A 12,952-nucleotide genomic window follows, 5' to 3' on the forward strand; every position below is an offset into this window, starting at 1 on the left:
AAATTATGTAAGTTTAAAAAAGGTTTCCTCTCTTCTTCCCCTAGACTAATGTTTTGGAGACTCCTTAAAGGATGCAGGGGAAATCCTTCTAGGAGTAGCTAAACAGTCCTGCACAGCCTAAGAACTTGGTGTGAAACATGAAAAAAAGCCTTTGGGTAAATATATCCTGGGGAGGAAGGAGAGGGTCCAGGATAGTCCCCGGGGCTCTTCTGGGGACGGCTGGCCCTGCATGCTCCCTGGGAGCAGAACCAGCCTCGCAGGGAGGTCTTGCTAACTGGAGAGATGCAGCTGGAGTCAGGAGGGAGAAAGGGTGCTCTCGTTTAAACACACACGCGGATGCGGCCAGGGCAGAAGGGACTCCAGGCAGCAGAGTTCACAGTGCTGGGGGCCTCACCCCTTCCTCCACTTTTCATTTTATAAAGGGGAAAGGAAGATTCTAACCCATGTGGTGGGATGGGAGCCTCTTCCAGATGTGTCATGGGGCCTATCCCAACTGCCTTCCAGCAGTTCCTCTGCCTACTGTGTTTCTCATGGACTTGCAGAGCCCATCCTGTGGCTTTTCTTCCCTATAATGCAGTCTGATGGCTTGCAGGGTTGTTAGCTGGCACCCAGCAACATGGCCACTGAGGGGAGAAGTCGGGGAGGTGAGTGCACTGTACTTACTTGCAAGAATGACCATGTCCATCCCCCAAAATATACTCATAATCCAGCCAACCATCACGATCGCCGTCAGGATCTGAATCAGAGCAGCAGCAATGTTCAGCCAGAAGACACAACACATGTGCCTGTCAGGGAGGTCAGTCCGGGCTCCGCACAGCACGGTAAAAGCCGATACAAATGTTCCTAGGGAGAGAGCAGCAACAAAACACCCAGTGAAAGCCACGGCTTCGTGCCAAATTCCTTCCCTTAGACCCACTTCTCATAGCATCCCACTCCTTGTGCTCCCACTGCAGTGCTGAAAAGCTGGAAACACTTTACAGGAGGACAAATGGAGGCACAGCCACATCTCACTCGAACATACTACTGTCTCCCATTGAATTATACCGATACGTATACTTGAAAACCAGGACAGAAGAAACACTCTCTGGGTTTTGGCTCCTTCCCCCCCCACCCAACAGTAACCACTTATGCACTGTAGGCAGTTTACAAGGGAGTGCTACGTGTCTGTGGAAATACCAGTCTACCTTTTTTCTGCCTGGTAGCTCTCTCTGGGGGAGAACATTTACTACATAGAAGCTCTAAAAGGGAGAATTGCACTCAGAGTTAGAGCAGGACTGTGTACAGAAAGCTATATGGGTCTGGCAGTCTGTTGCTATTCACAAATACTGCTCTAGAAGGAGCACACACAAAAAAAAAAGGCGTGCTAATGTGGCACTGCATCTTCGCACAATGTTTCCCCCAGTCACAAGTTGTTACCTGAGAGCATGTTTTAACAAAGCAGAAGCAGCTAAACCAGGGCTGGAGCCAGGTGACCTGGCATTGCAGCCCTTGGCTCTGCTTGAGACCAACTTACAAAACTTGTAAACACCCTTCAGACTTCCTAAAACAATTCAGATGAAGGATCTTGTTGATGTATGAAAGTTAAAGCTGGGGGAAAAAAACTACACCACAGCAGCCTTTACAAAGATTTTTCCTGAATTTACCACATTGGACAAGCCTGATCATTTATTCACAGCTTATGTCCTGGGCTCATAGTTAGCTGAAACCCGCAGCTCGGGGAAGCCTTGTCTGTCCCACAATCAACCTGCAGAAATATGCAACACAGGCAAAGAGCAGAAGAATCTGTTTCTGACCCCTATAATGTACAAGCTGTTGGCCAAGAGGTTCACTCACCTGATCTAACTATGTATTTCAACACCTCTTATCATTATGAATTGTCTTTGGGTTTTTTTAATATAAACACAGCATTGCTAAGGTAGGTACAAAGGTGTAATATGGATTGTATTGGATAATGTAGTTCTGTGAAATGCTTTATTTAATGAATGTCCTGAATTAAAAATCTTGCAGCATGATGTCCAGTGGTTTGTACAGAAATTGCCCTTTTTCCTATCAAATGATGGAAACCTGCAAACACCCTGTAAGATGTGAATGAATGAGCTCATCTTCGATGCACGCAAGTGCCTTGTTGAACTCGGGGGAAGGAGGGAGTCCTTTGGTTTGACTGAAGACGGGGAAGAAACATTCAGTTTACACCCACCAGAGAGAGAGGAGAAGGATCTGGTTAGGAGCAAAATACCATTTTGTCCTGCACTGCCAGGGTGGTGGAAGAGATAATGTCTTTCATTGCTGCCTCTTCTTCAGTGGGTCACGAGAATAACAGGCTGTTAAGATGCCAAAATGCTGGGGAAGGCTGACTACAGCCTATTTTTAATCTCACCATCCTCTGCAGGCTTCAACTCCAGCATCTTCCTAACACTCCACCAGCTCCTAAAACCCCGCTCATCTTCCTGCCGCTGGCTCAATCTGATTTCATACTCCCACCCGCTCCCTTCGCCGCACGCCGAGGCCGGGCACGGAGCAGCAGCAGAGTGACACCGCGGTGGAGGGGAGTGGGTGAGTGCTGCTGGGGTGGTGGGAGGCAGCCCCACAGCAGAGCATCACGGGCAGGGAGAGGGGCTGCCTCTTTTCCCGTGGGAGAAATCCCCCCTGGGCTTCATCCTCTGACTGTTCAGCTTCCACAGGCAGGGTTTCATCCCCTTATCCACCAAAACAAAAGGGTCTGCACAGAGGAAAATGGGAAATAATCTTAATCCCAAAGGATGCTGTGTAAGTCTCCCTGTTGCTTGTTAAAAGAAAGGCTGTCTTTTGCTCTGTGGCTTTGTCTTCCATGTCTTTTGTGTCCTCCACACGGGATTATGTGAGATCTCTGCCTCGCTTCACCTACCTTTTTTTTCCTTTAGAGTTTCTCCAAAGCAGAAGGAAACCTGGAATATTCCCCCATGCTTCCTGAAACTGTTGTCTGCAAAGTTACACCACAGCACTCTCTGAGATTAAATATGGATTGAGGCAAGATCAGAGACTGGGTGTTTACGTTTTCCCATCAGGATGCAAAATCTTGCCAAATGGAAATGTACATCTCTTTAAAATGAAAATCTTCCCCTCTCGCCTTACCTTTCACTCTTCCAAGATGTGTTACAAAAAAGGTTGTAAATGAGTAATAATTCTTAAGCTACAGCTTCAAATCCTTCCAGTGAAGCTTTTAAGATTTTTACATCATTAGAGTGAGGTGCTGAATTAGCTAATTAATCCCCTAAACACCACAGTGACTAAGCTAATGTCTAGCCCCATTCAGAAAGGAATAAAGCAAACAAAGCAGTTAAGTGTCCCTCTCTGGACACGGAACTGATACAGAAACTAGGATTAAAATCTCATGAACCTTGGCTTCCCATTCCCTCTCCAGGCCACCTTCCTACTCACAGGAGCCAATTCATTTTCCAATGCCAGTGCATTTTCTTTATTAATTATGATTAGCTGATCTTTGGGAGGTTGTTGGCATTTTTTAAATGCAAGACTTGAGACATGCCAGCAGACATAAGACGGAAGTATTTTTCCTCTAGTCCACATATGCTTTAAAATGTGAAGCAGAAGAAGAAGTCTTAAATGCATTTTCCAAGGTAGATATTTTCCCCTTAAGAAGCCATCGTAGTTACACATTGCCGAATATGGAAGTATTTGCATCTGGAAGCAGAGAGGAGGAGGAAGGCAAGCAAGCTGTATCTGCTGATACTGCCTGGCTGCATCAGAGCTGGGGCACTGAACCATTTCCCTTCCTGACCAAGCATTCAGACACTTGAATACCTGTAGCCTAGAAATCATAAACTCAGTATGCAAACTGCAGCTGGGATGATGTGGCCAAATAAATCACCTGTCCAAAAAGGTCTCAGGCTGTGAGTGTAACCAGCAGATGCAAACTGCTAACTTTGCTAGCAGATGTAAACTAAAAGCCCCTACAGCTATGCCAGCATAACATAAGTAAATTATATCAAGCATTTCTTATATCTTCCCAATGAAAAAATACCCAAAATGCATTCAAATCTGGGATTATTCTAAATCGTGAATTAATACGGCCTCTTTGGGGACAGAGGAGATGTGGTGGAGAGATGTCCCACACTACCTAACAAGTCTGTCTGTTCAGCCTCATGGTGTGTCAGGGCCCATTGCAATCACCTGGCTGAGCCATACCGCCCACCTGGCACCCGGGGCCAGCAGGTACCAGGGACTGGGCAGAGGGATGGGTGGGAGCTGAGGTTTGCCCCTCTGGAGCAGCTGGGGGGCAGAGGGTGAAGGCACCATGTGCAGTGAGGCTGGGAGGGGATGGGAAGCCAAGCTTGCTCTTTCAACTCATCTCATCTCACTTGGGGCAGTGTCAGCCAGCCGGGACACTGTGTGCCATTTTCAGCAAGGGAAGAAAGCCTCTGGGAGCCTGTGTTTGCTTTTGCTGTCAGCAGAATTGGGGTATTTTTAGATTACACCAGTAAATATGGAAGGCTTTTTGTTTTCAACAGTTTAACCCATCGAACACAAAGGGGATGTGTTATCTGTAGGATGAAACTGTAAAGGGAGAGACAAAGGAGGGGCTTTTGCCCTTTTCCTCCTCTTGGGTCCATTGTCACCCAGGATAAAGTCCCCTCTCCAGTGTATGCTGGTACCCTGGCAGCCATGGCCTTCCCAAGAGAATCACCTGCTGGTTCCTGGCCTCACAGAGTACACCGAATTAGTATGAGAGAGGAATACTTTGGGTTTTTTCTCTTGGAGGAGAAACTCACACCCTGGAGAGAGCTCTCCTGGTTTACTACTGTTTGGGTCACTCATCCAGGGTGGAGGAAGACATGAGTTCAAGCCCATGGCCTGTCCTGAGCACAGTCTCCTCCGTGCTATCCGAGTACAGCAGTGACTATGTTACGGAATATCTTAAGCTGCACGAGGGAAGTTTTTCTCTCCTGTTTTTGCAAGAAAGCCTGTCCTAGGCACTTCTGTAGGAGCTTCAGCCAGACATAGAGCTTGGCATATTTCACGTGAAGGACCTGGCTATGAGAAAACTTCTGATGGCACCTTCCCAGAAACATCAGAAGGAGCCTGGTTGGAGCCAGGGTGCAAACCAGAGCAAGACAAGACACTGATGGCCACAGTGTAAGTAATTTCAGCATACAGATAACTTGTTAGTGGGCTTCCCACTGACTACCAGATATCTGAAACTTCACAACAGAAAGCATCTCTGCTGCAAGAAAATCACATCCGATGAGCTGCCCTGTTACAGGTGGAGGAACAGCAGAAACCCAAATTATTGCAGTCATGGTCCCTACACTACAAAAGCCTGGAGCTAGGGAGGGGCTGGGAAACACCCCTTCCTCTTCCCACAAGCCTGGAGGTCATTTAAGATGTTCCCCTATAACACTGGGAGTAAATGAGGTGGTGGGATGGTGCCTCCTTTCCTGCTCTCAGAGGGAAAAAATGGAACCCTGTCATGATGCTGGAGCACAGCTGCAGGTAAGCACAGGCAAAGACACGAAAGAGAGGGGAATGAAATCTGAGGTGTCTGTAGGAGCAAGGAAGGCTGTTGGATCGATGGTGGGAGATGTAGTTAATGTGTGTGTTTTGTGGGGATGAGATGTACCTGTATAGCTGTATTGTATCAGGGGAGTGCTCTGTGTGGGGACACGTCTGATGTGCCTTTGAATTTTTTAAGTAAAATGATTATTAGCTGTCATTAAACAGTGTTGGCAGGTATATGAGGCAGATGTTGTGGATGTGCTGAAAATTCATGAGATGTGCTGGCTCCTGCTTGCGTGAGTCAGAAAAACTGTGCGAGAAGGGTAATAAGGATTGCACTTGTTTGCTCAGTATTACACAGTGAATGTGGTATCCATTGGTTAAGACATCCTTGGGTCCTAAGTCTCCCGAATTTATTTTTATACTCTAGTTTGAACTGTAAGGAGTTGTTTTGGTTGTGGAGGTCTTTCATCCTTGGTATCAATCCACATGCTAAGCTGTAGCCCTTTGGATTATGATGAGGGAAAGAGAACTACTAAAACTTGCCCAAGAAAGGGCTATAGCAGCATCTGCTGATGCCGAAAACCTTTCCCCACAGCTTACGAGGGTAGAGCTGGGCTACACAATAAAATGAAATTGCAAAGCATTAACATTCAGGTTGACTATCTGCTGAAGTTCCCTAAAGCAGAGAATTGTTTGTGTCTTTGAGAAAACAGACACAAGGTAAAACCCCCTGGAAGTGTTCTGGCCAGCACAAGTCCTCACCAGTGTCCCCAGTTTCCCCCTCGCTGGAACTCAATAGGGCTTAGGCCACATCAGAGAGAACCTGCCAGTGCAAGTGTATCACCTAAACCCTCTGAGATGACAGCATTCTCTCCAAGCTTACTGCAGGTCTCTGAACAGAAAAGGCTGGTCCAGAAGAGCACTTGATATACCTGTGTGTGAGCTACCGTGGCTCTTGTGGGCAGGGGCCATGCAGCAAATCTCTCTGGTTCGCAGCAAAAGCGGAGATGCAGAGGCTGGAGGGTGTCCTCCTGAGGAAGCGAACCATTCTCAAGTGCCTGGGCCTGGCTCCATGGCCAGATGTGCTCCTTTGTCAGGAGGCATATTCCCACCTGGTTTCCTCAGAGGCACTTGAAGCAAGCAACGGAAGACACCGACCCGCTCACCATTCATGCCCCTCTGAAAAGAGGTGCACGCAGCTATGGCTGCACTCCTGGAGCACAGCATCCAGCTGAAGTGTCTGTGACCGCCTCGCACCAAGCAGCTTGGGACCACTGAAGAATTTGTGCTGCTGCTATGGGTTGGGGCCAGTGCTTAGTCCAGGGTACAGAGGCTGTTATTTACACAGCAATTCTTCACCTGTTAGTGGGTGCTGGACTTGTTTCTCTTGAAATATAAAGAACATAGAGATGGTAAGACTGCAACACAATGCTGCAGCATCAGCAAGGTTTAGGTGTCCCACCCAGGAGAACATGCAATCTGAGTGTCAGTGGCATCCTTCCCCTTGTAGTTCATTTCAGCTATGGAAGTAAGCCAGGACTCAGTGCAATTACCTGGTTTTCTTCTATAAAAAATGGTGCTTTAGAACAACATCTTAAAAGCTTGGGGTTTAGGCTAAAGTTTAATTAAACAGCCATTGGCAAGCTTTCTTCCCTTTCCAGTATCCATACAGACTAAAGCCTACCCCTGCCAAATACAGTGCAAGGGGGCTAGGGCAGACAGATGGCTTAGTTTGAGGGGGAAGAAGAGCAGGAGCAGTGGACAGCTCAGAAAACAGGAGGCTTGCTTGGTCCCAGGCAGCACCTCTTGGAATTTAAAACCTGAATCCCATGTGCACAGGCCAGGCATAACAAGTGCTGTTGCAAGGGGGGAACATCAGTGATGTGCAGACCCCTGGCAGCAAAGTGGTTGCCTGCAAATGCAGGTCTCAGGGACAGCAGTGTGGGCAGGACCTGGGCAAGAACAGCAGGAACTGAAGGGAAGGAGAGGGAGAAGAGAAAGGGAAGGAGGAGAGAGTGGAGGCAGCAAAAGTGACAGAACCTAGATGTTGCCATGGAGAGTAGCTCATTAATTTTCCTCTGTGGCCTGCTATTAAAAATGCTTTGTTTAGCTTCTGCCAGCACGTTGTTTTTATTTTCCCCTTCCATATCAGAAGGACGTTCAAAGTGAATTCTGGCTCTGTCCGGTCCTTTTGGCCTCACTATGGACAAAAATATACAGTCGCTTGACAAGTAAGAGCTGGCGCTTGCAATTCTTGTCTCCACAGGATTTGTTCCAACTCCGAAGCCTGCAGAAGGCAGGCTGTATATAGGATTATCTTTCTGGTTTCCCTACATACATGAAAAATGTCCAGCATGTCCCAAAGCATTCTACGTCCATGACTGATCACAACTGCTTCAGTACATTGCTGTAGCTCCAGCACTGAGCTCTGCATCTGTTTGTTATTAGTAGGTTTGTGTCATGTGGTCAGAACAGACTTGACAGTGTTTATGTAGCATCTACAGCAGACAGCCCACGTGCAAGTAAGATAGCACTGCCTTTGCACCAAAAATGAGATTTGTTTCATATTTAATGCTGTAGAAAAAGTTAACTCTTCTGAAAATGCAGAGTTTTTTAACACTACCTTCAAAACTTGACTGCAACAAACTTTCACAGACTTCCAAGGCTAAAAATACACAGAGAAATCTTAAATTATATGGGGGGGGCTGCATGAAGGTGAAGTGACTTACTAAAGCTTTAATTATACGCGGAGCCATCGGCATTATTTTTACTCTGCAGCACCACAATGTTTTGAACACTTAAAAGCAGCCACCCATAAATAGTGAGATTGCAGTACAGCTTGTTCCACTGCCAGACATTCCACAATCCTTGGGTGAAGTTTTCCAATCCGGTCCTGTGGTTTAATTCTGTTGACTTAATGCTTAAAATTAAGGGTGTGCTTGAAGTATTTGAGATTGGAGAATTTCTGCTGAATGGCGATGCAGGGCCCCACTGCATAATCCACAGTGGTGGAGCAGACCTCAGACTTCTGCCAGGACTGGCTGTTGCTGAATTATTTTTGCAAGGTGTGCCTGCCTGACTCCCAAACTAATTTTTTCCCCTCTTGTATAAAAGATGTGGTCCCAGAACTGCAACTGACATTTTGCATTGTGCTTTATAATAGCATGAACCACTGGAGAGGACTTGTAATTTCCCAGAAGTAAAAGGGGGGAAGGAATATTGCTACACAGAAACCTAGACATAGAAAATGGGAAGGGTGCACCAAACAATACCCGCCATCTACAGTCACAGAAAATTAATTGCTTAAGATAAGCCCATCTACACCAGAAGTATCATATTTTGCCATACTTCCAAGATAATGTGCCACAAGGAGAAATTCTTTGCCACTTATCACAGTATCTTAGCTGACACTCAGGTCAACTCTCTGAACAGAACAGCAATCTGTCGCTTATTCCCAGCTTCTTCCCAATGCAATGCTAGTACCTCATTAACAGACATCTTCCTCCCCAACCTGTTCTGGCTCCTGTTTGGGTCACTTGAGAATCCCTGGCTGTCCAAGCAGCACTGTAGCTGTTCACTACACCTGTTCTTCTGACTGTGGTGGTATAGAGAGATGCCCACAGCTAGATTGGCTTGGTTAAAGCTAATACAGTTCCCCAGTAGTACTCTGCAGTTTGTAAGGTAGATGTTTGCTATAAAGCAGACCGCAGGCTGTCTGCACATTACAGACAGGGAACAAAGAGCCAGGGAAGCTAAATGACATGTCCCTTGTTCTGCTGCTAGCCAGGAGCACCTCTATGAAAAGAACCGAGACGCTGGAGCCTTGCATCTGTTCGATGCTTACTTTTTTTCTTTGCTAATGGAATAAGGAGAGAATTTTAATTAATTTGCATTCTTATTAAGGATGCCAGCATTGAGAGAAATAATGTAATTGGCTTCCAATTATAACAACAAACATAAGGAAGAACAAAAGGTATGATCACCGTTTACAGCATAGGGCACTTTGCTATAAGCTCATCTGCCATAAGTGGATGCATTCCTGCTGCTCTGTAACTTTATCAGCAACTTAAAAGCTCTGTTTCATGGAAACAGCTCTACCTGCTGGTTTCTCTCTGCTGTCTCCTGCCATGCAGAACTTTCTGTATTTGTACTGTCTACTAGTAAACCAGGTGCTTTTTCCACCTCAGGCTCCCCTCTCCTCCCACCCAGGAGGAGCTACCCAGGAACACGAGCTTGGGTGCTTTGCCATGGCTTTCCTAGTCCCAGGCTGCTCTGTACCCACCCGCTGCAGGAGCTTGCGATCCAAGCGGCAGAGGAACCAAGGAGACAGAAACAACCTTCCACTAAAATAGCTCTTCTTTTTAAGACTATGATCCTAATTCAAAATTCTCAAGTACCTCCAGAAATCAATTTTCTGTTTTCTTGATGTACATCCAGAAACAAACTTTGAGCCATTCCATTTTATGCTATTGATACTGAAATAATTTGGATGTGGCTTTTCATCCACGCTTTACAAACCTGGAAGCTTCAAGAGCAGAATGTCTGGAGAAAACCCCTCCTTGTTTCAGAGTGGCCAGGAAACCACCTGTAAGGAAAGATTTTTGGCTTTCTGATACCTCCAGTTCCTAAAGGCCCCTAGAAATAAGAGCTGCCTAACAGTGGAAAAACAATGAGGAAAAGGCTATGGATTCTCAAGAGCTTTCAAAAAGGCTCTTGCCAATTATACATTGATGAACTGAAGTTTACTCTTAATTGTCTGTGCCAGGGAAAGCTCTTTCTTGTTGTGTGCAGAGCAGGAGGCGTGCATGCATGATCCTCCAGTCTCAACTTCCACACTACTGCAAGGGCTCAGAATGGCACTCGGTATTTTACTGGGTGAAGCCAGATCAAATGCTTACTTGTTTTCCTGCCTCTGCCTTCCCACAGGTTAATTAAGTGCCATCATTGCCCATCTCAGGGTGCTCTAATTCAGCAGAAGGCGAGCAGCAGGCTAAGGGCAGCGTGAGGGTCGCTCTCCTGCCCTGTCTGTCTGCATCCAGCCGAGCAGCCACAGTTCAAGGTGAGGTATGCAGCTGCACTTCGTCCTCGTCGGTCTTTCTGATCACTGCCTTGTAACGAATTTAGCCCTTTGAAGCTACCTAACAGCATTTGCTCTGCTCGTGGAAGGATAGATTAACTAATTCTAAGATTCACTGAGCGGTGAATCTGAGCTTGCTGCGATACCCTGGAGTCCTTAACTGTGAAGACAAATCATGTTAATTAGAGACTACCAAGACACAAGACAGAATTAATCTTATTAGAAAGTTAGATGGGGATGCAGAGCAATTAGAGGTTTTGCTACAGATCAAGACAGCCGACATGGAAGTGTAATAAAGTGCACCAGCCTCCAAAATTACGCCAAAGTACAAGCTATCTTTTAAGTAGTGTAGGAATGTAAAACAAAACTGTGACATAAATGTTCAGAGATCTGCAGTGATATGTGTGCAGGAGACTAACAAAAAGACCTTTTTTTAATCCAGAAAACTCAGTGCATGCATTTTATGAGCCAAAGTGTCTCAAGCACGGACTTAAAAGGGACATGATAGTTGCACTCTGTAGTCCGGAGGTGTGTTGTGGCACCCAGGAGTCTGGAATATGATTTGGGAGACCAGAATTCAGTCCTGGCCCTACAGCCGCTTGCTAAATAATTCTGAAGCTGTAACTTTATTCTTGTAGTGCCGGAGTAACATTATTAAGGTGTTAACACCACTACTTTCAAGCGTCTTTTCCATTTAGATACTCCTTGCCCCAGGATATTTACCATCTTTCATGCAGCTGTGTCCTGGTTTCAGCTGACATGACAGGGCTATATCCCTGATGTTCTGTTCAATGCTACCCTAAGTCAAATAGCAACCAGGTCTTGCTTTTAAAGGACAGCTTTCACAAAAGCACTATTCTTTCTTAGGTGAAAAGTAAAGCACTTTACCTACTAAAGCCACTGCAAAGTTACTGTTTTACTCATGTACATAACATCTGAAATACGTAGGAGATGATGCTTTACACTCTTAAGTTTGGCTTTGGTACCTTCAGGTGATTCGGACAGATAACAAACAAAAATTGCATTTCTTGATAGTTTACCTAATGGAGAATATAAAGCTGTCTTATTCTATTCAGCAAAACCATGGGGAACATTTGCTGCAGCTTAACTTGTATCCATTTTAACTTGAATTTCCCACACTAACATCCCTGAACTGCAGATTCAAACACGACCGATTCTGTAGAAGAGCAGTGTGGGATGAGGAGGACAAGGATCCACACAGAGCTGGGCTGCAACCAACCCATGCTCTCTTTGGTGAGGAAGGCAGGCGCTGTCATTGTGGAGGTGAAGCTCATAGCCAGAGTGAGCCTTTACACATGACCTGCTGTCTACAGTCTTTCCCCTATGGGGAAGATGGGGAGAAGATCTGGAGTCTTCCAGAGCCTTTTTGGCTCTCCATGGAAAAAACCCAGGCAGACCAAGAAAAGCAAGTCTTTGTTGGCCGGGGAGAAATGAGCTGTGGTACCTTATGCCTGACATCACCCCAGTGCAGGCTCCATAAATAGAGCAGGCTGGGGTGACCCATGACTTTACTGATTCTGTGAATATGAGCACCAGCCAAGACAAATTAATTCAGCCCAGCTAGCATAGTTTTCTAAAAGGAAGATTTCTTATTTGGGTGGAGAAAATGTGGATATTATGGAGGCTACTGAACTGCATCGGCATCAGCAGCTATCCTGGGATATTGTGGTCAAGGACCTGAGCAACCTGCTCTAGTTTAACCCACTTGGAGGAAGGACAAGATGACCTCCCGAAGTCTCTTCCAGCCTCAGCTATTCTATGATATGTCAGTAACTTTAACTACTCTGTGCAAGGCTTAGCTGATCTATCTCAGGTTTTTTTCCCAGAGCTGTGTCCTTCTGCTACTACACGACTAACAGCTCTTGAACATAGGGCCCTTCATGATTTGTCAATTTATTTTTGAAGAGGTGTTCTGGTTCTTAAACATCAGGTGCAATTACTCTCATAGCAATCAGTACACCTGAGCAGAAAGCAAGTTTGTGAGTTGCTGACCATGCCAAAACAGGTGAACTTCAAGTCAACAGCCCCCCTCACTTTGACACTGCCCCCCTGAGCGCATGCAAGCTCCTCTCAAACAGCTCAGCCAGCCTCTGAGGGGAGCTGCCTTTGTACCAGGGGGGAAATAGCACTTTATATAGAAAGTGCCCTCTTTAAAAGACCTATTGACTTGGACAAAATCATCACTCCTGCAGGGTAGTCCTTTTTTATTGTCTGAAAGCAAAGCTAAGGGAAACACACAGCTTATTTGAGCAGGTCAGAAACAGAGACAAATACTGGGTCCCGTTGAGGAGCTGGGTCATCCACAAAGAGTTAATGCCACCTGGCCAGCCAAGACATGTCCAGCAAGGCCTGGGCCTCTGC

General features: G+C 46.1%; 1 protein-coding gene across 4 annotated transcripts in view; it reads right to left on the minus strand.

The window, feature by feature from the left end:
- The window catches only part of STUM (stum, mechanosensory transduction mediator homolog), a 48,638-nt gene that overhangs the window by 14,251 nt on the left and 21,435 nt on the right, over positions 1-12,952 (minus strand). For 2 of the 4 annotated variants that reach the window (XM_052805326.1, XM_052805327.1), the window contains exon 2: positions 664-843. In XM_052805326.1, the coding sequence (XP_052661286.1) occupies positions 664-843 (180 nt within the window). Of the gene's footprint in view, positions 1-654; positions 844-12,952 lie in introns of all 4 variants that reach the window. The other 2 variants (XM_052805323.1, XM_052805324.1) reach the window with 1 other exon arrangement.

This window comes from Harpia harpyja, chromosome 13 (genome assembly GCF_026419915.1).
Source record: "Harpia harpyja isolate bHarHar1 chromosome 13, bHarHar1 primary haplotype, whole genome shotgun sequence".
NCBI lineage: Eukaryota > Metazoa > Chordata > Aves > Accipitriformes > Accipitridae > Harpia > Harpia harpyja.